Genomic DNA, 27,413 nt, shown 5'->3' with positions numbered 1-27,413 from the left:
ACTCAGTCTGGACATCAAGACCCCCCAAAGGCAGAAAAGGGAATACAAGAGAAGACCTATCAGGGGGTGCACTTTCTTCTTTACATGAGTAATATTTTACCTCTCTCTCTTCTGATTTCCTCTTTCTTTCCGGTCCCCTCTTTGGGGTCTTGTCCAGACAATAGTATTTCTTTTAGGGTTACCTGGGTACATTAAGGGAGCTATTCACATACGCTGGCCTCTATACACACTCACTGGCTGTTTCTGTTTTCTTCTATTTAGCCCTTTGTCATATACGTCAGGACTGTGCAAGTTGTAGCCCACAAATAGGGACCGACAGAGACCAGAATCAAAGGCATGGGAGGTACAGCTGGGGGCCATTATACAGTGTTAGAGCTAATTCGGGGGTCATTATACAGCGGATGAGCTAATGCGGGAGCCAGTATACAGCGTGAGAGCTAATGCAGGGGTCATTATACAGTATGGGAGCTAATGTGGAGCCAGCATACAGCATGTTAGCTATTTTTGGGACCCATCATACAGTGTTAGAGCTAATTTGGAGGCCATTATACAGCAGATGAGCTAATGCGGGGGTCATTATACAGCATGGGAGCAAATGTAAGGGTCATTATACAGCATGGGATCTAATGCGGAGGACATTATACAGTACAGTTTAAAGGCTACTGTGGGGGCCATCATACAGTATGGGGACCTATATACAGTGTGGGGGCTACTGTGAGGGCACAAAAGAGACATTCTACTTTGTAAATGTCCCAATGATGGCATTATTATGTCAGGCAATATGAGCAGCATTGCTTTTGTATCACACAGCAGGAGCAATAGTAGGGACACATGCAACAGCAGTGGCTCAGTATTGGGTTGAGTAGTTTGTGCAGGTTGGAGATAGATGGGTGCTGGGCTGGAAATGTGAAAGAGGTCAAATTTGTCTTTGTTGTTATCTCTGCAGAGGAGTCCTGGCTGGAGAGGTCGTCATATTGGTCTGAGTAAGGTGTAAAAGTGAATGATTATCAAAAAGAACATCACCTGTAAGTTATTGTCTGTAACTGTATTGTAAACTCTTGTATATTCTGCAGCACTGGTATCTACCATTATGACGTCAACATATGGCGGTAATATCAGTATTGTTTTTTGTATAGAGATTTTTTCAGTTACAGCACTGTAATCTGCTGAGGTTCTCCTATAACCACAAATAGAGTGTGCCACCTCAGTTGCAATCAGGGCTACTGGTTAGGGGCCCACTCAGATTTTTCGCCCCCCCCTGAGCTGAACCCCTAGCTACGCCTCTGTTCTGGAGACATGCACTTGTGAAGTTAGGCGGGCTCTCATCGCTTCAGAAATGGCAAATGTGGATGCAATATGTGGTTTAGATACACTGTGGGGCTCAGAAGGGACGGGGGAATTTGGATTTGAGAGCACAGAATTTTGCTGAATTTCTTTTGAGGGGCAATGAGCCATTTTGCTTTTCCAGAGCCTTTGTGTTACCAGTAATGTGGAAGCCCCCTATATTTCTGTTAACAGATGACAGCCCTGAGTGGGGACTTGGATCCCAGTTATCCCGCGCTCTACGCTGACCACTTACTTTTGGGTTTCCATCTAAATCTCTGAGTGACATGATTCAGATGAAACCCTGAGGGATCCATTCTCTAAAATGAGGCAGCAGAGTTACTCTGGACTCTGTCTGGCCTCTGTTCAGCGGTGTCCTTTTCAGAAGTGCAGAAAACTGTGGCCAACGGCACTTTTATGAAATCCTAGAAAGCCGGACACCGTCGGATGACAAGTCACACAGCGTCCACAGTGCCTCCATCTGCCTCATTATATGGAATCTATAGGGACGCCAGCAGAAGGAGGCAAGGCACGGGAGCGCCGCTACTATCGCGTTTTAAAGCAGACCGCAATTACCCTATTACACTAAGGACTATACAGCTCTCCACGCACATTATCGCAATCTGCGGATTATCGCCACACAAACCACAGCTAATCCTACTTCCAGCGATATCCAACGACGTAATGAGTAAGACCTAGGACGGAATATAGTCGCTCTAGAATTTTCTCCTGCGCTTTGCTTATTTTTTGCTCCCACCGGCTGAAATAAATATAATTTTCTTGCATCACCCAAAGGACAGTGTGCGATGAATTTTTTTTGCATGGGCTAAGGGTCACCTGGCCCGTTATACCAGCTCCTTGCTAAGTGACAGAGTGCAGGCTAGTACCTCGTTTTCATTGTGGGAAGGTTAAAACAGAAACATAATCTTGTTACGGCCAAAACTTTTCAAAGGTCACAAACTTTCACAAAGTTTTTGTTTCTTTGGTGTTTTTAAATCTTTTGGTTAAATGTTTTTATGGTTACTGAAGTGCAATTATAAACATTTCACAACGTTATTAACAAACACTTCAAGGTTATGCAAAGACACAATATTTACAGTGTTGGCCCTTATTTTTCAAGACTTCTGCAATTCCCCCTGGCAGGTGGACATCAGCTTCTGGGCCAAATCCTGACTGATGACAACACATTCCTGTCTAATCAATGCTGGGGCTTTATCATAGTTTTTGTGTTGTTGTGCACCCACTTTTGAAAATATTCCGCAGGTTTGTAATTGAGATCTAAGGATTTTCCTGGCCATGGGCCCAAAATTTCAGTGCTTTGTTCACTGAAAAAACATTGTTCATCACCAATGTCATTGCTCACAAGTGGCACACGTGGTTTGTGAACCCACTGTGCCACAGAGCTGGGCTTACCTAGGAAGGGGCATAGCTAAGTAGCTACCTGTTGTTCACTGCAGCTCCTGATGGTAAAGTTAGGCTTGAGCTGTAGGTAGCTGACAGGTACCAGTAATAGGCAGTCCCCGGTACTGCAGCTGATGACCCCAGGGTTCAGGTACGCTGACACTGACTGGATTCGGGGTAACTTGGCAAGGCGGGGTATGGACTCTGTCCAGACTGCACAGGTTCTGGATCCTCGAACAGATACAGAGTCACAGACAGAGCTGGATTCGGATCCTGGAACAGGCTCCGACAGGATCTAGTACTGACAGAACGGTTTCAGGTTTGGATACTGCAGGTGCAGCTTCAGGATTCACAGGTACCGCTGGAGTGGTTTCTAGTTCAGACTTTGAACACACAAGGACCAGGGGTTCAGGTTCAGGCTCCTGCCCCACAAGGACCAGGGGTTCGGGTTCAGGCTCCTGCCCCACAAGGACCAGGGGTTTGAATTCGGGCTTTGGCCGCACAAGAACCAGGGGATTCAGGTACTAGGACAGGGACCTGGCAACACACTAGTTGCACAAATACTAATGCAACCACATCTCTCAGGCACCTCCTTAATGGGGAGGGTGCCTTTTATACTTAGATAATAATCATCTTTATTTTTATATAGCGCTAACATATTCTGCAGCGCTTTACAGACATTACTTAGATACCTCTCATTTTCCAAAACAAGGCCATACAATTAAAGCTCATCCATAGAAATGATATCAACAGAAAACGCAAACATGGACCACAGAGCAGTAGATAAGAAAAGATTTTTATTACCAATTATTGATAACATACATTTAAAAAGTTATCTTTTTTTTTTCTTTTAAATGTAGACAAAGTTTAAAGGGGTAGTGACACCTAAGTGCCACGTCCAAAGGTGGTTGGTTAGTTTTATCAAAGAGGCAACATTAGACCATATAAAAATATGTATATAATGTTCAATCAAAGAAGAAAAACAGGAAAGGCAGCACTGACCCGTGGAAGCGCCGGGAGGGCGCGAAACGGCCGTCGTCAGGCTTGCCGCACTTCATGTTTTTGTACCCCCGGCTGTGATGTCTTTTACTCAATAAAAGTTACCTCTCGTGATGGATCGGTGAGTGCTGCCTTTCCTGTTTTTCTTCTTTGATTGGACTTGGATTTGTTTTGAGGTTGGAGCACCTAAGATCCGGCGGTCAAGACTCCCATCACAGGTGAGCAGGCGCATGTTGTTTCCTTTGAGCGGTGGTGCTGTCAGCTTTTTTTCTCCAAGATTGACTGATGTATATAATGTTGTTTCCATCATTGATGAATAGTAATAAGCAGCACACTAAGTGTTTAGGAATAGCAGTGAAATAGCAGTTAAGGGGATAATTGTGAATATTCACAAAGACTCTAATTCAAATATTAAAGGGAACCTGTCACCCCCCAAAATGGAAGATGAGTTAAGCCCACCGGCATCAGGGGCTTATCTACAGCATTCTGGAGTGCTGTAGATAAGCCCCCCATGTATCCTGAAAGATAAGAAAAAGAGGTTAGATTATACTCACCCAGGGGCGGTCCCGCTGCGGTCCGGTCCGATGGGCGTCACGGTCTGGGTCCTCCCATCTTCTTACAATGACGTCTTCTTCTTGTCTTCACGCTGCGGCTCCGGCGCAGGCGTACTTTGTCTGCCCTGTAGAGGGCAGAGCAAAGTACTGCAGTACGCCGGGAAAGGTTAGAGAGGCCCGGCGCCTGCGCACTGCAGTACTTTGCTCTGCCCTCTACAGGGCAGACAAAGTACGCCTGCGCCGGAGCCACAGCATGAAGACAAAAACAGGACCTAATCGTAAGAAGATGGGAGGCCCCAGACCGGACTACGACACCCATTAGATCGGACCGGCCGCCCAGGTGAGTATAATCTAACCTCTTTTTCTTATCTTTCAGGATACATCGGGGGCTTATCTACAGCATTCCAGAATGCTGTAGATAAGCCCCTGATGTCGGTGGGCTTAGCTCATCTTCCATTTTGGGGGTGACAGGTTCCCTTTAAGTGACAAGTACAAGTGCAATAGTAGATTAGATAGAGACTAGATCATAGAAACCCAAATATTATTGCCATTTCAAGAAAGCTGAGCAAGTCAAATCATGACCGCTGAAGAGTGATGACGGATGAAAGACATACAGACAATGCTGATATAAGTGGTAAAATCGGAGCACCATTGGTAAACCAACCTCAAATCAGGCGTTGGATAAGGAACCCCAATGCCTGCTTCACTGACATGCCCCCCCCCCCCCCCGAAGAAGCATTACAGTGAAACGCGCGTTGGGGTTCCTTATCCATGTCCTGATTTGAGGTTGGTTTATCTAATCTTTAATTGCAATTGCACTTATCACTTTAGATTTGAATTGGAGTCTTTGTGAATATTCACAATTATCCTCTTAAACTGCTATTTCACTGCTATTCCTAAACACTTAGTGTGCTGCTTATTACTATTTATCAATGATGGAAACAACATTATATACATATTTTTATGTGGTCTAATGTTGCCTCTCTGATAAAACTAACCAACCATCTTTGGACGTGGCACTTAGGTGTCACTACCCCTTTAAACTTTTTATTTATAAGATAACTTCTTTAATGTATGTTATTAATAATTGGTAATAAAATTATTTTCTTATCTACTGCTCTGTGGTCCATATTTGCATTTTCGGTTCATATTAGATACCTCTCAGCTGTTGGCTGGGAGCATCTTTGCAGGTGCGGAGAACGAGAACATGCTGAGAGACGGGGAGGTGACTGCGCTGCCGCTGCATTGAGGATGTTGGCATCCCTGCAAGGAGGGGGAAGGGGAACCATGCAGGGGCGCCGCCATGGGTGTTACAGCCAAATTGCTCCTGGATCATAGAGAGAAACTTCTCTTGGAGAATTTTTACATAACCTTCGTTACTCATGGCAGTGTTCTTAGGCAAATTTGTGAGTAAGACCACTCCTCAGATGAAAAGTTGGTGTTTGTGTGACACAGGACTCATGGCAGTGCTCTTCTCCAATCATTCTTGATACAATCTAAAGGGAGCTTCATCAGAGAAAATAATTGTCAACTAATCTCTGTACTTACAAAGTTATTTTCTCTGCTGAAGATTCCTTCAGACTGTTTTGGACATCTTGAAAAATTATTGCCTGTACAAAATGTTATATATGGGTGTATATACCGTATCTTATGTGCATCTGTTTACACTGCTGGATAATGGAGAAGGAGCCAAGACAGACAACCTGCACAGGGGCCCTTTGCTGTCATTATGTCCATCCTTGTAGAAAACTAACATATTCCTCTGTGCTGCACACTGAAACTGTAAATCTTTCTCGTCAGGGCCAGTATCCACGGCCTAGGTTCTCCAGCTCAGATGCGCACTTGGCCCAGATTTATTAATAACCATGTTCTTAGTGGGGTTGAGTATCCTATATTGCATATTTGTTGTAAAATTTCTATTTCTTAAGAAATGTTTGAAAAATGAACAAAAATAAAAAGTTGGTCAGTTTCGTCTGGCGCTCAATCCGGTCACTACTTTTATTTCCCAAAGGTCGCGGAGAAAATGAAAGCTACATACAGCAATTGCTCGATTTTTACTTTGCAGTTTTCATAAACTTTCTCCAATGTACAAATGTACTATTGCTATATATTATTTATTAAACTGTCACGCTATCATAGTTTTTTTTTTCTATCCAAATCAGCTTAATTATTAATTTATGATAGTGCTATATATTGCCACCTTAGACATTTTATCAGTAGGGGCCTGCACCTACTGTATCTCTAGAATGGAGATCCCCATCTCATGGCCGCTGAGAACGGAGACGTTACACTGCACAGCTCTGTCCATGAAAGGTGAAATGATGGACATACATGGATTTTAGTGCTCATTGGTGATTCTCCAAAGCAGTGCTATTCTTGAATTTTGCCTGTGACTAATAGAATAAGTTTCCAGATCACTTCATCCACCTTTGGTAATTAAACATTAAGTGTCAAAGAGACAATCCTTTTAAATATTTAGACAGAGGCCATATACAGGGAAGGACCTCTACATTGTCCTCTGCAGTAAAGAAATGTGCGGTGTAACCCATCAATGCTTTAATAAATGCTTTATTATCTTAAAAAAAAAATAATTTCCTCTTAATTAAGGTGCAATCTGATGGTAAAACATGAATAACTATGAAATAATCCGGATGATCGGAGAAGGAGCATTTGGGAAAGCTTTTCTAGCAAAAGGGAAAAAGGATAGAATCCAATGTGTAATCAAAGAAGTGAATCTCTCCAGGGTGAGTTGTATCAATAATGAATATTATAAGACTTTTTTTGGGGGGAGAAAATCGGATCAGACACATTGGAAATTAACTTTGTCAGTCATTTGTTTTCCAGGGAGATACATTTCCGCCAGATGCGTTACCTTATTCCCCTCCCCCCATTGTAATCACATGCATTCTCAGTTGATACAAGCTTGCACCTGCTATTGTTTTTTTTTTTTTCTTTTCTTTAGAGCTGAACAGTTTTTTTTAATTTTTCACATTGATCTGTTGAATATTTGCAATTTCAAGTTTGATTGTGTAATAATGGCTAAAAGTGTGTTCTTGTTTTCCATAGATGGCCAGGAAGGAGAAGGAGGCTTCCCACAAAGAGGTTACTCTTCTGGCTAAGATGAATCACCCAAATATTGTAACATTTTTCACATCAATGGAAGGTTTGTTAATAATTTGTGAGACAAAGGAGTAAAGGTGAATGACCGAGCAGGAAAGTGTGGAAAGCTCAAAGCAGATATACCCAAAACTAGTATACATGGTCGCTTTGTAGCCGTGTGCTACACCCTGGAAAATTATCTTAAAGAGGACCAATCGTTTGCTTAAAAATTTAGTTAAATAGTCTGTAAAAATCCCCAAGTTGATGTATGCTTTCACTTTTCCCTCCCAAGTGCTGCCAATCACAACAGCAAGCAGAGATTTCACATACTGTGCTCCAATAGCAACAAATGTGAATATCTCTGCAAAGGTGCGATGCAACGCAAAACAGAAAAAAGCAGCAGAATCAAGAAAACTCAGGGAGTTTTACAACTAATTTACTTACAAACTGATTGATCAAGTGACCGGTCCTCTTTAAAATACACTCCAGAGTGAGACAATGACATAAAGGGTGATTACAGTTACATCTGACAGTGTACGCACCCTTAAAATTGAGAGACCTGGAGCAGTTTGCAATATATGAGTGGTCCAAAATTCCAGCTGAGAGGTGTAAGAAGCTTGGTGATGGTTATAGGAAGCGATGGACTGCAGTTATTTATTTTAAAGAATGTGTAACCAAATATTAAGTTGAGGGTGTCGACATTTTTTTTTGGGGGGGGAGTGGGGGGTTGTGGGCAATTATGTCCAATTTGCCTTTTTTTCATGTCTTTTGTGTTGTTCCAATACACACAAAGGAAATAAGCATATGGAGAACAAAACTTGTGTATTTGTGTTAGCAGCATGCCAGATCTCTGCTCTGACAGCCAGGATCTCTGGCGTGTCAATTCACTCACCCGTGCTGCAGTTCTTCCCTTCCCCTTGCTCTGCATGCTTCCAGCTGGGCCTCCAGCCATGTCCTCAGAGCTCACGCGCTCCTGCCCTCTTAAAGGGTCAATCACTTGCTATTTCCTCCCCAGCCAATGGCTGTGGGACACTATGTATATATTGCTTCCTCCTCACTGGGTAGGTGCCTGAGCAACCTTCCTGTTCTGCAGGTGCTAAGTTGTGTAAGGTTGCGTACCAGTCCTTGCTGCACTCTGACACGCACTCTGCCTGCTGCACTCTGATGCAGATCCTGCCTGCTGCACTCTGATACTAGCTCTGCCTGCTGCACCATCCAGTCTGTCCTCTGGGTCCAGCTGCAGCGCGTCCATTGGTCTGTCCAGGAGCCAAGTCTAACCTGACCATCTGAGGCTCTAGTGAACAGTCCGGTGCTCGTTTTGTCACGCCCCTCCAGGCTCTCCGTGGTCTGAGACACAGTGGTCCAACTAACCACGTTCATGACAAATTGCTATTATTTTCTGGGATCAATACTTCATTTTCTGGAACAATTTCATGGGTGCCTTTAGAGGCATTGTTTCAAGACTTACCTCCTTCCCACTGATTCTTGTCAAGGGTGTTTTCTCCATTGGAGAACCCCATTTTGTTGAAAGAGACTTCTGTAAACTATCTGATCGTTGCAAAGCTGGGTTTATTCACTATGCTATTTTTGCCCACAGTAAAAGCTATTGGATTATTATTATTTTCCCTGGAGCTGTAGGAGAATATCTTGCCATTTGAAATCAATATACATCTGGTTAATGCAGACTCTTTTAGGTGCTGTCTGGCTAAGATAGTAGTATCATGATCAGAGAGCCCCTCTCTATAAGGTATAGTCACATAGTTTATATGTGGATTTTACATTAATCTGCTTCAAAATCCATGTAAATAAAATCTGTGACATACTAACATACTCTTATTTTTTATGCATTACGGTGATAAATATATTCAGATGGAAGTTACAGTTAGGAATTTAAAGAGGTTTTCACATCTCCAAGATGCTCTCCCAATATGTAGTAGGTGTAATAATAATATTAGCAAATACGTCCAATTAGAAATGTAGTGTACTTCTTCCAATTTGCTGTGTCTCTTTCCTCTTGTGCAGGCATTTCAAGACCTTAGGTCTCCATGGTTACTATCCCTAGCAACTAGCTGTCACTATATCAGTGGTCGTAACCATGGATACCCAAGGTCCTGCAGTGCCTGCAGATGAGGAAAGAGACATAGTGAATCAGAAAAACTATACCACATTTCTAATGGGAGGTATTTGCTATTATTAATAATAATATTATTATTATTATTAAACCTACTACATATTTGGATTAGATCTTGGAGACGGGAATACCCCTTTAAGGGAAGTTAGTATATCAGCAGGTATCTTGGGGATCAGTGTTTTGGCTATTCTAGAAATATGGCATCACTGCCTAGTATGGGAATACCGCTTAAAATATTTTAAAAAAAGAGAAAAAAATATATATAGCTATGTTCATTAGCGTATAATTATCATTTCAGAGAATAATAATCTGTACATTGTGATGGAATATTGTGATGGTGGAGACCTGATGAAGAGGATTAACATGCAGAGGGGCATTCTGTTTGCTGAAGACCAGGTACACAATCCGTATACCAACTGCAATAAGACTGTGGTTCAGATGTTTATCAGGCATTGGTGAAATTGCTTGTCAATTGGTTTCCTAGTTTCAGTATAGTATATAAGTGCCTCATTACATTCAGAAATCGGTGTTGTAGCTCATTAGGAATATGCAATCTAGCCAAATTACATCAAATTGTTATAGTAGGGGGAGAATAGATCCAGCTGAAGGCCCAGGTTCAAAAACAGTATAAGGGCCCCTTGCTCTGGAAAAGCTCCTCATAGAGCAATTCCCATATAGCTCTCACACATTAGACAAAAGATGTTTAAATCTGCTGATTTGTGAGAGGGACAGATGACCGTCTAATGGATGAGGGGAGATGAGGTCAAGCAGAAGCGCACATATACAGAACAGGGCCCCTGCTCAAAAAACGTTTATGGGCCCTTTGCAGTCCGATAGTGTGTCTGTGACAGAAGCAATTTATGCTTTGGAGGTAGACGTTATACCATTGGTTTGTCTGCCCTTGACGATGAGAATTGAATTTGGAAATCCAATCCTTTTTCTTTTTTTTTCTACAAGAAAAGCCAATGCCAGAGTGTCTTTTGGTGACTTACTTCAATGTCCCTATTGCAAACACATGCACGCTCAACTAAACTGAGTATGCATGTACATAGGGGGTTAAAGAGCGATACATTTCAGCTGACTAACCATTAAATAATAACTTTATTATTTATTACATTCTGCATCACTTTACAGTTAAGACCATATCTATATATATATAATTGTCTAAGTGTCTGTTTGTCTGTAACCGAAATCCTGCATCGCTGATTGGTCGCGCCCGGCCGGCCTCGACCATCAGCGTTCATAAATAAACTACATACATATACTAGAACAAGAATAACATGAAGGACAGTCTGTGAGGGAGAGAATAATATGGAGGACAGTCTGTGAGGAAGAGAATAACATGGAGGACAGTCTGTGAGGGAGAGAATAACATGGAGGACAGTGTGTGAGGGAGAAAATAACATGGAGGACAGTGTGTGAGGGAGAAAATAACATGGAGGCAGTCTGTGAGGGAGAGAATAACATGGAGGACAGTCTCTGAGGGAGAGAATAACATGGAGGACAGTCTGTGAGGGCGAGAAATAACATGGAGGACAGTGTGTGAGGGAGAGAATAACATGGAGGACAGTGTGTGAGGGAGAGAATAACATGGAGGTCAGTCTGTGAGGGAGAGAATAACATGGAGGACAGTCTGTGAGCGAGAGAATAACACAGAGGACAGTCTGTGAGGGAGAGAATAACGAGAATAACATGGAGGTCAGTCTGTTAGGGCGAGAATAACATCGAGAACAGTTTGTGAGGGAAATAATAACATGAAGGTCAGTCTGTGAGGGAGAGAATAACATGGAGGACAGTGTGTGAGGAAGAGAATAACATGGAGGACAGTGTGTGAGGGAGAGAATAACATATAGGACAGTCTGTGAGGGAGAGAATAATATGGAGGGCAGTCTGTGAGGGCGAGAAATAACATGGAGGACAGTGTGTGAGGGAGAGAATAACATGGATGACAGTGTGTGAGGGAGAAAATAACATGGAGGCCAGTCTGTGAGGGAGAGAATAACATGGAGGACAGTCTGTGAGGAAGAGAATAACACAGAGGACAGTCTGTGAGGGAGAGAATAACGAGAATAACATGGAGGTCAGTCTGTTAGGGCGAGAATAACATCGAGAACAGTTTGTGAGGGAGAGAATAACATGGAGGACAGTCTGTGAGGGAGAGAATAACATGGAAGACAGTCTGTGAGGGAGAGAACAACATGGAGGACCATCTGTGAGGGAGAGAATAACATGGAGGACAGTCTGTGAGGGAGAAAATAACATGGAGGTCAGTCTGTGAGGGAGAGAATAACATGGAGGACAGTGTGTGAGGAAGAGAATAACATGGAGGACAGTCTGTTATGGAGAGAATAACATGGAGGATAGTCTGTGAGGGAGAAAATAACATGGAGGTCAGTCTGTGAGGGAGAGAATAACATGGAGGACAGTCTGTGAGGGAGAGAATAACGAGAATAACATGGAGGTCAGTCTGTTAGGGCGAGAATAACATCGAGAACAGTCTGTGAGGGAGAGAATAACATGGAGGACAGTCTGTGAGGGAGAGAATAACATGGAAGACAGTCTGTGAGGGAGAGAACAACATGGAGGACCATCTGTGAGGGAGAGAATAACATGGAGGACAGTCTGTTATGGAGAGAATAACATGGAGGACAGTCTGTGAGGGAGAGAACAACATGGAGGACCATCTGTGAGGGAGAGAATAACATGGAGGACAGTCTGTTATGGAGAGAATAACATGGAGGACAGTCTGTGAGGGAGATAATAACATGGAGGTCAGTCTGTTATGGAGAGAATAACATGGAGGACAGTCTGTTATGGAGAGAATAACATGGAGGACAGTCTGTGAGGGAGATAATAACATGGAGGACAGTCTGTGAGGGAGAGAATAACATGGAGGACAGTCTGTGAGGGAGAGAACAACATGGAGGACAGTGTGTAAGGGAGAGAATAAAAATTTTCCCCGTTTTTAAGTTTATCATATGGTAAAATAAATGGTGTCTTTGAAAATTAAGTCATCCTGTAGAAAACAAGCTGTCATACAGCAATAGATGACTAATAAAGTTTTGACTCCTAAAATAAAGACAGGAGAAAAACAATGGCAGTGTGTCCAATGGGTTAAAACATAAATGTAAGCACCAATGTTTATATGAATACTAGATGGTGGCCCGATTCCACCATCTCATCGGGTATCTACTATATAATTGTCTAAGGGTCACTTCCGTCTGTCCTTCTGTCTCTGTCTGTCTGTCACGGATATTCATTGGTCGCGGCCTCTGTCTGTCAAGGAAATCCAAGTCGCTGATTGGTCGCGGCAAAACAGCTACGACCAATCAGCGACGGGCAGAGTCCGGAAGAAAATGGCTCCTTACTCCCCGCAGTCAGTGCCTGGCGCCCGCATACTCCCCTCCAGCCACCGCTAGCACATGCTGCGTTATGCTGTGGGTAACGCACTCCGTTACCGCCGCTATTAACCCTGTGTCCCCAACTTTTTACTATTGATGCTGCCTATGCGGCAACAATAGTAAAAAATCTAATGTTAAAAATAATTTTAAAAAAACATAAAAACCTGCTATACTCACCCTCCATTGTCCGCAGAGCCGGCCGCCATCTTCCTTTCCCGGCGATGCATTGCGAAATTGCCCAGAAGACTTAGCGGCCACGCGCCGTTGGATCCCAGGGGTGAGTATGTACCTTTTTTTATTTTAATTCTTTTTTTTTTTTTAACAGGGATATGTGCCCACACTGCTAAATACTGCATGGCTGCTATATACTACTTGGGCAGTACTATATACTACATGGCTGCTATATACTACGTGGGCAGTACTACAATATGTATGTATGTAGTATATAGCAGCCACATACTATATAGCACAGGCCACGTAGTATTTGTCTGCTATATACTACATGGCTCCTATATACTACGTGGCCTGTGCTATATAGTATGTGGCTGCTATATACATACATATTCTAGAATACCCGATGCGTTAGAATCAGGCCACCATCTAGTCTACTATATAATCGTCTAATTCTGTTTGTCTGTAACGGAAATCCCGCGTCGCTGATTCATCGTGCCAGCTGCCCGCGACCAATCAGCAACAGGCGCAGTCCGGCCGCGAATTGGCACGGGATTTGAACCACGCTTCGCTGATTGGTCGCGCCCGGCCGGCCGCGACCAATCAGTGATATTGGCGCGGGATTTAAACACCACTTCACTGATAATATATATATTTTGCCCGGAAAATCCTGTGTACTCATTGCATTATTCTTAAGTCTACATAAATAAACTACATACATATTCTAGAATACCCGATGCGTTAGAATCGGGCCACCATCTAGTAGCCAATAATTGTTTACCAGTCATTTTAAGCCATTAAACTCATTATCTGAGTCCATTACATGCAATCAATTAGACAGTAACATGAATTTAACCCCTTAATCCCATATGACGTACTATCCTGTCAAGGTGACCTGGGACTTAATTCCCAGTGACGGGATAGTACGTCATACGTGATCGGCCGCGCTCACGGGGGAAGCGCGACCGGGTGTCAGCTGACTATCGCAGTTGACATCCGGCACTATGTGCCAGGAGTGGTCACGGACCGCTCCCGGCACATTAACCCCCGGCACACCGCGATCAAACATAATCGCAGTGTGCCGGCGGTATAGGGAAGCATCGCGCAGGGAGGGGGCTCCCTGCGGGCTTCCCTAAGACGATCGGTACAAGGCAATGTACTCACCTTGTACCGAGCGTCTCGTCCCTGCAGGCCCCGGATCCAAAATGGCCGCGGGGCTACTTCCGGGTCCTGCAGCGACTACTTCCGGATCCAGAGCAGGCTCTGGTAACCAGGGAGCAGGGCACGCCAGATCGCTGATCTGACACAGTGCTCTGCAAAGTGTCAGATCAGCGATCTGTCACTATACAGTGATGTCCCCCCTGGGACAAAGTAAAAAAGTAAAAAAATTTTTTTTTAGATGTTTAAAAAATAAAATAAAATTCCTAAATAAAGAAATATATATATATATATATATGTATATATGTATATATATATATATATGTGTATATATATATATATATATATATATATATATACAGTTAGGTCCATATATTTGGACAGAGGCAACATTATTCTAATTTTGGTGATAGACATTACCACAATGAATTTTAAAGAAAACTATTCAGATGCAGTTGAAATTCAGACTTTCAGCTTTCATTTGAGGGTAACCACATTAAAATTGGATGAAGGGTTTAGGAGTTTCAGCTCCTTAACATGTGCTGCCCTGTTTTTAAAGGGACCAAAAGTAATTGGACAGATTTAGTAATTTTAAATAAAATGTTAATTTTTAGTACTTGGTTGAAAACCCTTTGTTGGCAATGACTGCCTGAAGTCTTGAACTCATGGACATCACCAGACGCTGTGTTTCCTCCTTTTTGATGCTCTGCCAGGTTTTCACTGTGGTGGTTTTCAGTTGCTGTTTGTTTGCGGGCCTTTCTGTCTGAAGATTAGTCTTTAACAAGTAAAATGCATGCTCAATTGGGTTGAGATCAGGTGACTGACTTGGCCATTCAAGAATATTCCACTTCTTTGCTTTAATAAACTCCTGGTTTGCTTTGGCTTTATGTTTTGGGTCATTGTCCATCTGTAGTATGAAACAACGACCAATCAGTTTGGCTGCATTTGGCTGGATCTGAGCACACAGTATGGCTCTGAATACCTCAGAATTCATTCAGCTGCTTCTGTCCTGTGTCACATAATCAATAAACACTAGTGACCCAGTGCCACCGGCAGCCACGCATGCCCAAGCCATTACACTGCTTCCGCCGTGTTTTACAGATGATGTGGTATGCTTTGGATCATGAGCTGTGCCACGCCTTCACCATACTTTTCTCTTTCCATCATTCTCGTAGAGGTTGATCTTGGTTTCATCTGTCCAAAGAATGTTCTTCCAGAACTGTGCTGGCTTTTTTAGATGTTTTTTAGCAAAGTCCAGTCTAGCCTTTTTATTCGTGATGCTTATGAGTGGCTTGCACCGTGCACTGAACCCTCTGTATTTACTTTCATGCAGTCTTCTCTTTATGGTAGATTTGGACATTGATACGCCGACCTCCTGGAGAGTGTTGTTCACTTGGTTGGCTGTTGTGAAGGGGTTTCTCTTCACCATGGAGATTATTCTGCGATCATCCACCACTGTTGTCTTCTGTGGGCGCCCAGGTCTTTTTGCATCGATAAGTTCACCAGTGCTTTCTTTCTTTCTCAGGATGTACAAAAATGTAGATTTTGCCACTCCTAATATTGTAGCAATTTCTCGGATGGGTTTTTTCAGTTTTTCGCAGCTTAAGGATGGCTTCTTTCACCTGCATGGAGAGCTCCTTTGACCGCATGTTTACTTCACAGCAAAACCTTCCAAATGCAAGCACCACACCTCAAATCAACTCCAGGCCTTTTATCTGCTTAATTTAGAATGACATAACGAAGGGATTGCCCACACCTGTCCATGAAATAGCCTTGGAGTCAATTGTCCAATTACTTTTGGTCCCTTTAAAAAACAGGGTGGCACATGTTAAGGAGCTGAAACTCCTAAACCCTTCATCCAATTTTAATGTGGATACCCTCAAATGAAAGCTGAAAGTCTGAACTTCAACTGCATCTGAATTGTTTTGTTTAAAATTCATTGTGGTAATGTCTATAACCAAAATTAGAAAAATGTTGTCTCTGTCCAAATATATATGAACCTAACTGTATATATATATTGTTCCCATAAATACATTTTTTTATCTAAATAATAAAAAAACAATAAAAGTACACACATTTAGTATCGCCGCGTCCGTAACGACCCGACCTATAAAACTGTCCCACTAGTTAACCCCTTCAGTGAACACCGTTTAAAAAAAAAACAGACAAAAAAACAACGCTTTATTATCATACCGCCGAAGAAAAAGTGGAATGACACGCGATCAAAAAGACGGATTTAAATAAACATGGTACCGCTGAAAACGTTATCTTGTCCCGTAAAAAACGAGCTGCCATACAGCATCATCAGCGAAAAAATAAAAAAGTTTCAGTCCTCAGAATAAAGCGATGCAAAAATAATTATTTTTTCTATAAAATAGTTTTTATTGTATAAAAATCGCCAAAACAAAAAAAATGATGTAAATGAGGTATCGCTGTAATTGTACTGACCCGAAGAATAAAACTGCTTTATCCATTTTTGCCAAACGCGGAATGGTATAAATGGACCCCCCCCCCCCCCAAAGAAATTCATGAATGGCTGATTTTTGGTCATTCTGCCTCACAAACATCGGAATAAGGCTACTTTCACAATAGCGTTGGATTCGGCCCGTCGCATTGCGTCGGGCCGAGATTCCAATGCTAGCGCTTGATGCGCCGCACAACGGGTGCAGCGGATGCATTTCTCCGGCGCATCCGCTGCCCCATTGTGAGGTGCGGGGAGGTGGGTCCGTCGGCAGCAAAAAACTTTACGGTTGCGACGTGTGTCAATACGTCGCAATGCATCGGTAATGTTACTCTATGGGGCAAAAATGCATCCTGCAAACAACTTTCCCCTAAACGACGCATTGCGACATATTAAAAAAAAACGCTAGTGTGAAAGTAGCCTAAAAAGCGATAAAAAAAGTCACGTGCCTAAAAATGTCACCAATAAAAACGTCAACTCGTCCCGCAAAAAACAAGACCTCACATGACTCTGTGGACCAAAATATGGAAAAATTATAGCTCTCAAAATGTGGTAATGCAAAAAAAATTTTTTGCAATAAAAAGCATCTTTTAGTGTGTGACGGCTGCCAATCATATAAATCCGCTAGAAAACCCGCTATAAAAGTAAATCAAACCCCCCTTCATCACCCCCTTAGTTAGGGAAACATAAAAAAATTAAAAAAAATGTAGTTATTTCCATTTCCCGTTAGGGTTAGGGTTGGGGCTAGGGTTAGGGTTAAGGTTTGGATTACATTTACGGTTGATATTAGGGTTAGGGGTGTGTCAGGATTAGTGGTGTGGTTAGGGTTATGGTTGGGATTAGGGTTAGGGGTGTGTTTGGGATAGGGTTTCAGTTAGAATTGGGGGTTTCCACTGTTTAGGCACATCAGGGGGTCTCCAAATGCACTTGCGGATTACTGCAAACATTTTTTCAAACTGAGTGTTTTTGGTTTTACCATTCTCTTTTGTGTCTTCAGGTTTCTTGGTGGTGTGTGAACATGTTCTTACAGACTTGTTCACTGTGCAAGTAGCCCATGTGTTCCTGTTTCCATGATTGTTCTCTTGTGTCTACAAGACTGGGGAGTTCCACCACTCCTCTTGGGCTAGCTGCACAAAAGCTGTTCTGTCCTGTATGCACACATGGATTTTTCCTCTCTGAACCCTGTTCACACAGGTAATATACAGATGATCAGGTTTTTAAATACATCAGATAGGGATTGCATACATTAGTTAGGACTGCTCTGATATGGGTATACCGTGAAGATTGGTAGAGCAGCTTAGTATACATTTTTTGCAAAAAACGTATCAACCAAATACCCTGTTATTTACATCTTTTACTAGCACTTGCGGATTACTGCAAACATTTTTTCAAACTGAGTGTTTTTGGTTTTACCATTCTCTTTTGTGTCTTCAGGTTTCTTGGTGGTGTGTGAACATGTTCTTACAGACTTGTTCACTGTGCAAGTAGCCCATGTGTTCCTGTTTCCATGATTGTTCTCTTGTGTCTACAAGACTGGGGAGTTCCACCACTCCTCTTGGGCTAGCTGCACAAAAGCTGTTCTGTCCTGTATGCACACATGGATTTTTCCTCTCTGAACCCTGTTCACACAGGTAATATACAGATGATCAGGTTTTTAAATACATCAGATAGGGATTGCATACATTAGTTAGGACTGCTCTGATATGGGTATACCGTGAAGATTGGTAGAGCAGCTTAGTATACATTTTTTGCAAAAAACGTATCAACCAAATACCCTGTTATTTACATCTTTTACTAGCACTTGCGGATTACTGCAAACATTTTTTCAAACTGAGTGTTTTTGGTTTTACCATTCTCTTTTGTGTCTTCAGGTTTCTTGGTGGTGTGTGAACATGTTCTTACAGACTTGTTCACTGTGCAAGTAGCCCATGTGTTCCTGTTTCCATGATTGTTCTCTTGTGTCTACAAGACTGGGGAGTTCCACCACTCCTCTTGGGCTAGCTGCACAAAAGCTGTTCTGTCCTGTATGCACACATGGATTTTTCCTCTCTGAACCCTGTTCACACAGGTAATATACAGATGATCAGGTTTTTAAATACATCAGATAGGGATTGCATACATTAGTTAGGACTGCTCTGATATGGGTATACCGTGAAGATTGGTAGAGCAGCTTAGTATACATTTTTTGCAAAAAACGTATCAACCAAATACCCTGTTATTTACATCTTTTACTAGCACTTGCGGATTACTGCAAACATTTTTTCAAACTGAGTGTTTTTGGTTTTACCATTCTCTTTTGTGTCTTCAGGTTTCTTGGTGGTGTGTGAACATGTTCTTACAGACTTGTTCACTGTGCAAGTAGCCCATGTGTTCCTGTTTCCATGATTGTTCTCTTGTGTCTACAAGACTGGGGAGTTCCACCACTCCTCTTGGGCTAGCTGCACAAAAGCTGTTCTGTCCTGTATGCACACATGGATTTTTCCTCTCTGAACCCTGTTCACACAGGTAATATACAGATGATCAGGTTTTTAAATACATCAGATAGGGATTGCATACATTAGTTAGGACTGCTCTGATATGGGTATACCGTGAAGATTGGTAGAGCAGCTTAGTATACATTTTTTGCAAAAAACGTATCAACCAAATACCCTGTTATTTACATCTTTTACTAGCACTTGCGGATTACTGCAAACATTTTTTCAAACTGAGTGTTTTTGGTTTTACCATTCTCTTTTGTGTCTTCAGGTTTCTTGGTGGTGTGTGAACATGTTCTTACAGACTTGTTCACTGTGCAAGTAGCCCATGTGTTCCTGTTTCCATGATTGTTCTCTTGTGTCTACAAGACTGGGGAGTTCCACCACTCCTCTTGGGCTAGCTGCACAAAAGCTGTTCTGTCCTGTATGCACACATGGATTTTTCCTCTCTGAACCCTGTTCACACAGGTAATATACAGATGATCAGGTTTTTAAATACATCAGATAGGGATTGCATACATTAGTTAGGACTGCTCTGATATGGGTATACCGTGAAGATTGGTAGAGCAGCTTAGTATACATTTTTTGCAAAAAACGTATCAACCAAATACCCTGTTATTTACATCTTTTACTAGCACTTGCGGATTACTGCAAACATTTTTTCAAACTGAGTGTTTTTGGTTTTACCATTCTCTTTTGTGTCTTCAGGTTTCTTGGTGGTGTGTGAACATGTTCTTACAGACTTGTTCACTGTGCAAGTAGCCCATGTGTTCCTGTTTCCATGATTGTTCTCTTGTGTCTACAAGACTGGGGAGTTCCACCACTCCTCTTGGGCTAGCTGCACAAAAGCTGTTCTGTCCTGTATGCACACATGGATTTTTCCTCTCTGAACCCTGTTCACACAGGTAATATACAGATGATCAGGTTTTTAAATACATCAGATAGGGATTGCATACATTAGTTAGGACTGCTCTGATATGGGTATACCGTGAAGATTGGTAGAGCAGCTTAGTATACATTTTTTGCAAAAAACGTATCAACCAAATACCCTGTTATTTACATCTTTTACTAGCACTTGCGGATTACTGCAAACATTTTTTCAAACTGAGTGTTTTTGGTTTTACCATTCTCTTTTGTGTCTTCAGGTCTCCAAATGCGACATGGCGTCCGATCTCAATTCCAGCCAATTCTGCGTTGAAAAAGTAAAACAGTGCTCCTTCCCTTCCGAGCTCTCCCGTGAGCCCAAACAGGGGTTTACCCCAACATATGGGGTATCAGCATACTCAGGACAAATTGGACAACAACTATTGGGGTCCAATTTCTCTTGTTACCCTTGGGAAAATAAAAATTTGGGGGGCTAAAAAATTAATTTTTATTTTCACGACTCTGCGTTATAAACTGTAGTGAAACACTTGGGGGTTCAAAGCTGTCAAAACACATCTAGATAAGTTCCTTGGGGGTCTAGTTTCCAAAATGGTGTCACTTGTGGGGGGTTTCTACTGTTTAGGTGCATCAGGGGCTCTGCAAATGCAACGTGATGCCTGCAGACCAGTCCATCTAAGTCTGCATTCCAAATGGCGCTCTTTCCCTTACGAGCTCTGCCATGCACTCAAACGGTGGTTCCCCCCCACATATGGGGTATCAGCGTACTCAGGACAAATTGGACAACAACTTTTGGGGTCGAATTTCTCCTATTACCCTTGGGAAAATACAAAACTGGGGGCTAAAAAATAATTTTTGTGAAAAAATTTTTTTTTTTTTTTATTTTCACGGCTGTTGTGAATTCTGTGGTCAAGCACCCTCCTGTGGTCATGAGTGGTACTTCGGCTGGTTCTGTCTATGAGCTTCCGATGGTAGATGTGAGTGGGGCTGCGGCTTCTGAGTTTCCTTCCTCAGGTGACGAGGTTAAGTCGTTAGGTGCTGCTCTATTTAACTCCACCTAGTTCTTTGTTCCTGGCCTCCAGTCAATGTTCCAGTATTGGTCTGGCTCTCTCCTGGATCGTTCTTGTGGCCTGTCTGCCCTGCATTAGCTAAGTTCTGCTTGTGTTACTTTTGTTTGCTATATTTTCTGTCCAGCTTGCTATTTTGGTTTTTCTTGCTTGCTGGAAGCTCTGAGACGCAGAGGGAGCACCTCCGTACCGTTAGTCGGTGCGGAGGGTCTTTTTGCCCCTCTGCGTGGTTGTTTGTAGGTTTTTGTGTTGACTGCAAAGCTATCTTTCCTATCCTCTGTCTATTCAGTAAGTCGGGCCTCACTTTGCTAAATCTATTTCATCTCTGTGTTTGTATTTTCATCTTAACTCACAGTCATTATATGTGGGGGGCTGCCTTTTCCTTTGGGGAATTTCTCTGAGGCAAGGTAGGCTTATTTTTCTATCTTCAGGGCTAGTTAGTTTCTCAGGCTGTGCCGAGTTGCATAGGGAGCGTTAGGCGCAATCCACGGCTACCTCTAGTGTGGTATGATAGGATTAGGGATTGCGGTCAGCAGAGTTCCCACGTATCAGAGCTCGTCCTATGTTAGTAACTATCAGGTCACTTTGTGTGCTCTTAACCACTAGGTCCATTGTGGTTCTGAATCACCTGCTCATAACACACGGCTTTGCATTATAAACTGTAGTGAAACACTTAGGGGTTCAAAGCTGTCAAAACACAGCTAGATAAGTTCCTTAGGGGGTCTACTTTCCAAAATGGTGTCAATTGTGGGGGGGTTTCAATGTTTAGGCCCATCAGGGCTCTCCAAACGTGACATGGTGTCCCATCTCAATTCCAGTCAATTTTGCATTGAAAAGTCAAACCGCCCTCCTTCCCTTCCGAGCTCTGCCATGCGCCCAAACAGTGGTTTTCCCCCACATGTGGGATATCAGCGTACTCAGAACAAATGGCACAACAACTTTTGTGTTCCAATTTCTTCTCCTACCCTTGGGAAAATAAAAAATTGGGTGAAAAGATCATATTCGTGAAAAAATATGATTTTTTATTTTTACGGCTCTGCATTATAAACTTCTGTGAAGCACTTGGAGGGTTAAAGTGCTCACCACACATCTAGATAAGTTGCTTAGGGGGTCTACTTTCCAAAATGGTGTCAATTGTGGGGGGTTTCGATGTTTAGGCACATCAGGGGCTCTCCAAACGCAACATGGCGTCCCCTCTCAATTCCAGTCAATTTTGCATTGAAAAGTCAAACGGTGCTCCTTCCCTTCCGAGCTCTGCCATGCGCCCAAACAGTGGTTTACCCCCACATGTGGGGTATCGGCGTACTCAGAACAAATGGCTCAACAACTTTTGGGCTCAATTTCTTCTCTTACCCTTGGGAAAATAAAACAAATTGGAGCTGAAGTAAATTTTTGTTAAAAAAAGGTTAAATGTTAATTTTTTTTAAACATTCCAAAAATTCCTGTAAAACACCTGAAGGGTTAATAAACTTCTTGAATGTGGTTTTGAGCACCTTGAAGGGTGCAGTTTTTAGAATGGTGTCACACTTGGGTATTTTCTATCATATAGACCCCTCAAAATGACTTCAAATGTGATGTGGTCCCTAAAAAATATTGGTGTTGTAAAAACGAGAAATTGCAGGTCAACTTTTAACCCTTATAACTCCCTAACAAAAAAAATTTTGGGTTCCAAAATTGTGCTGATGTAAAGTAGACATGTGGGAAATGTTACTTATTAAGTATTTTACATGACATATCTCTGTGATTTAAGGGCATAAAAATTCAAAGTTGGAAAATTGCAAAATTTTCGCCAAATTTCCATTTTTTTCACAAATAAAGGTAAGTTATATCGAATAAATTTTTACCACTATCATGAAGTACACCATGTCACGAGAAAACAGTGTCAGAATCGCCAAGATCCGTTGAAGCGTTCCAGAGTTATAACCTCATAAAGGGACAGTGGTCAGAATTGTAAAAATTGGCCCGGTCATTAACATGCAAACCACCCTTGGGGCTTAAGGGGTTAAGTAGGCTATGTTATCCATGATCTTACAGTAACTATCAATTTAATTTTTATTTCATAAATCAATAGTACATGTGAAAATAAGCAACTTTGAAATATACAGTGGCATGTAAAAGTTTAGGCACCCCTGGTAAAAATTACTAATTAAGCAAGTTGAAGATGAAATGCTTTCTAAAAGGCCTAAAGGTAGAGATGACACATTTCCTTTATATTTGAGGCAAAAAAGATAAGCATATTTTCATCTTTTATGTTTTAAAAACTACAAAAATGAATATGGGTGGAAGGAAAAGTTTGGACACCCTGCATGGTTAGTGTCATCCCCTTTTCAAAGTATCACAGCTTGTAAACACTTTTAGTAGCCAGCGAAGAGTCTCTCAATTCTTGATTGTGGATTTTCATCCATTCTTCTAGTTCAGTGAGATTCCTGGGTTGTCTTAGTTGCGCTGTTACTGTATTTTGATGTCTAGCCACAGATTTTCAATGATGTTCAGTTCAGGAGACTGTGAGGGCCATTGTAGAACCTTCAACTTGCGCCTTTTGGGGTAGTCTAATGTGGATTTTACATGTGTTGAGTATCATTATCTATTTGCAGAAGCCATCCTCTTTTCAACTTCAGCTTTTTTACAGATGGTGTTATGTTTGCATAAAGAATTTGTTCCCTCTACCCATTAAATTTTCCCCATGCCATTGGCTGCAACACCACTTCAGAGGATGATTGATCCACCCCCATGCTAAATGGTTGGCGTTCATATTTTCCCAAAATTCTGTGCCCTTTTTTCTCACACACCTTTGATCATTGTGACCAAAAAGTAATATTTTAACCTCATTAGTCCACATGACTTGTTTCCAAAATACTTCGGGCTTGTTTAGATGTTGTTTTGCATACTTTTGAATTTTATGGTGAGGACGCAGGACAGGTTTTCTTCTGATGACTTTTCCATGAAGGCAATATTTTTGCACATGTGTCTGGAGTTGTGGTACATTATTACATTGTTCAGAGTCTGCTAAATCTTTCTGAAGGTCTTTTCTGTCAAGCAGGGGTTCTGATTTGCCTCTCTAGCAATCCTAGCAGCGCTCACTGAAATTTTGTTTGGTCTTCCTTATATTGACCTCCACTGTTTCTATTAACTGACATTTCTTAATTACGGTACATTGTGAACTAAGGAAAGAGCAATTTGAAAATGTTTTGCTATCTCCTTATAGCCTTCTCCTGCTTTGTGGGCCTCCACTATTTTCATTATCGGCGTGCTGGGCTGCTGCTTAGAAGAAGCCATGGCTGCTGTTTCTTGGCACAAGGTTAGCGGAGGCTGGGTTTATACAGCTGGGAAATTCACATCACCTAGCCTTTCCTAACGATAATAGTGGACAAGCCATAACTTTAGCAGGCTAGTTAAGGTCTGAAACCTTGTTCAAAGTTACCTGAGCACACAAATCTCCAAGGGTGCCCAAACTTTTGCATTGGCCCATTTTCCGTTTTTTTAAGTTTTAAAATGTAAAAAATGATAAAATGTTTATTTTCTCTAAAATATAAAGGAAATGTGTCATCCTTAGCTTTAGGCCTTTTAGAGATCATTGAATCTTCAACTTGCTCAACTGTTCATAGCAGTAATTTTGACCAGGGGTGCCCAAACTTTTCCATGCCACTGTATCTGATCAGCTAAATCTGCTTCTTTCTTCTACTGTTAATAGATAAAGGTGATTTGACGTTTCAGAGTAGACCGCGCTGCTGTATGAAGGAACCAGTTCCAGAGTGGAATAGCAATTTCATAGTTTTTATTTTTACGAGTTTCATACTCCCATCCATCTCTTTTTCAAAAACAAGTGGGAAATACATTAAAAAAAACTACAAAATTGCTTTTCCACTCTGCAACTGGTTCCTTCATACCGCTTCACCGTCTACTTTGAAAAATCAAATCCCTTTTTTTCAATTAAATGATATTCATAAGAGAGTTTACCTTAATTTGCCGACAGGACTGTAGCAGCTGTAATATTCATGGGCAATTATTGGAGTTGTGATATTCACATCCCTTGTAGGTGGGCAACTCCATAACTCCCTTCTCATCAATACCTTACAATATCACAGTATGTGCGCTTGTCTACTCCCCCTTTTTTTCTTTCTCCTCCTGGACTGATCAATCATTTCCTAAATTCTCAATTCATGGTAAAATCTGTATTCAGTGAAGACAGATTGTTACATTACTGATATAGGAGGTTACAGCTGGTGTTCATAAGATTCTATGGAGCAGGGAGGGGGAGGAGCAAACAGTCAGAGCCCCTCCCACTCCTATCTAAATAGAATATTATGAGTATGTAAGGAGGTTGCTTTCCCTGCTCCTTACCTGGAACCACTTAGTCAGACAGCTGGGTTGTTGGGGGGAAGACTTTCTGCCCTGGACAGAAGGGACCATGTGACTGCTGGGGGCAGAGAGGAAGAGAGAGGCGTGTGGTCAGAAAATTGTGGGAGAGCAGAGCACGCGGGACAGATGGGACAGGGCGCCAGAGATAGAGCAGGCTGCAGCGCCGCGCTCCCCGAAAGAGAGTGCTCCCCGTGAGGGCACTGAGGCTGAGATACCAGCCGTAGTGAAGGCTGGATGTGAGAGCGTGGACTTGGAAGCCTCCGAAATCAGAGAAGACGTATTCCCTTACAGTGACCTGAGCACGCAACCTCGGTGACCGCAGTGACAAGCCAGGACCCCTGAGTGTGACAAGTAAACTGCTCAGTGTGTGTGTAGCATTGCTACTGCAGATAGAGACTGGCAGCCTAATATACAGAGACTGTGCAGCAGAGTGGCTGTGTTACTTCCAGCTTCACTGGGAGAAAAGACTGCAAAGACTTAACCCCGGAGTCTTCAGTTCCCAGGAGACAGAGGAGAGACTTCAGGATCTCAAGTGCTGCTGGTGACTGTACCCACGTTGGAATAAGGACCCTCCAGTCAGGACCTCCCTGGACTGATAAGTTACATGAACATTCCTGAACCGTTTAGATTCCGCTTAACTGCTTACTGTTTGCTTTATCTCTATTAACCCCCTGTTTACTCCCTGCGAGGAGAATATCGCCCCTGTTAATAAATTCCCCTCAACAGTTGGTCTGTCTGTTCCGTGGTGACATACTCAACCCTGCACTCTATTACAAGTAGTAACAGTAATCTCCTATCTCAGTCATGGGAAAGTCTGCATTCACTGAAGACAGATTTTAAAGGTGAATTGAGAATGAATGATCAATCCAGGAGGAGAAAAAAAATCAGATTTTTCTGATAAAATATATTACAAAGTTTGTTATTTTCATGCATACTATTGGTTTCTGGAATAAAAATTAAAATGATGTTTACATCCTAAAGTTGCGTAATACAACCTCTTCTGACTTCTCTATCTGTGGCTTCTTAGTTTTAGTAAATTCGATGTAACTGGGAAATACAAGTGACGCTCCGCCACAAATATATTCTCAATAGACAAGGTTTTGTGAGCTAAACACAAGGACAGATCTTCATTACGGACAGACGCAGATAAGAGCCCGGACTCCAGTATTTTCTTCTCACACACAATTATTACTTGGGGAGGATTGGAAATTTAAGGGGTTCTTTAATTAAAAAATAAAAAATTACAGAGGCAAGAGCTTAGTAAAAAAGAATGAAAATAAAATGCTGTGGCTCCAGAACAGGTGGCTTAAAAGGTCTCTGGCAGAGAAGCAATGATGTTGAGGCTGATGATTGGCTGCAGCGGTCAGTTATCAGGAACGGCACATATTCGGAGGAATACCATCAGTATAGATTGTATTGGACGTAACAGTATTCTTTTATTACAGATCCTTAACTGGTTTGTACAGATTTCTCTGGGTTTGAAACACATCCATGACCGCAAAGTCCTCCACCGCGATATTAAAGCACAGGTATAAGTCCTATGTAATTATTCCATTTTTTTAAACTGCTAGTGATCTGAATGAAGATAACCATGAATCATTTTTTTTTATCTTGCAGAATATCTTTCTCACTAATAATGGAACATTGGCCAAGCTGGGGGATTTCGGCATAGCAAGGATGCTGAACAGGTAAGAGCACCAGTACACATTAGGGAGGCTGGTCAGACCGAGCTTATAGGTGTATGGCGGGTGGGGCAGAATGATGTGTGAGGCCATAGTCATCGCTAAGCAGCATCTCATCCTTTGCAACCTACTGTATTTTGCTCCAATATATTTAAAACCATTGAAAAAGTCAAGATTATAAGTATTCTACAGTTTTGCATATACCCCTTCTATGTTCCCCTATTTGTCTTACTGGTTACAGATTGAATCCA

The 27,413-nt window shown here is 42.1% G+C and overlaps 1 protein-coding gene across 9 annotated transcripts in view; it reads left to right on the top strand.

Moving 5' to 3' along the window:
• The window catches only part of NEK5 (NIMA related kinase 5), a 123,822-nt gene that overhangs the window by 47,461 nt on the left and 48,948 nt on the right, over positions 1–27,413 (top strand). For 7 of the 9 annotated variants that reach the window (XR_011319415.1, XM_069758899.1, XM_069758897.1 and 4 more), the window contains exons 2-6: positions 6,885–7,021; positions 7,344–7,440; positions 9,806–9,903; positions 26,926–27,009; positions 27,098–27,168. Coding sequence is in view for 8 of the 9 variants with exons in the window: in XM_069758899.1 (XP_069615000.1) it covers positions 6,905–7,021; positions 7,344–7,440; positions 9,806–9,903; positions 26,926–27,009; positions 27,098–27,168 (467 nt within the window). In the remaining variant the exon portion in view is untranslated. Of the gene's footprint in view, positions 1–946; positions 1,026–6,884; positions 7,022–7,343; positions 7,441–9,805; positions 9,904–26,925; positions 27,010–27,097; positions 27,169–27,413 lie in introns of all 9 variants that reach the window. The other 2 variants (XM_069758894.1, XM_069758892.1) reach the window with 1 other exon arrangement.

This window comes from Ranitomeya imitator, chromosome 3 (genome assembly GCF_032444005.1).
Source record: "Ranitomeya imitator isolate aRanImi1 chromosome 3, aRanImi1.pri, whole genome shotgun sequence".
NCBI classification, from domain to species: domain Eukaryota; kingdom Metazoa; phylum Chordata; class Amphibia; order Anura; family Dendrobatidae; genus Ranitomeya; species Ranitomeya imitator.
Note: the sequence above shows the minus strand (reverse complement) of the source record. Positions and strands in the feature narration are given on the sequence as shown.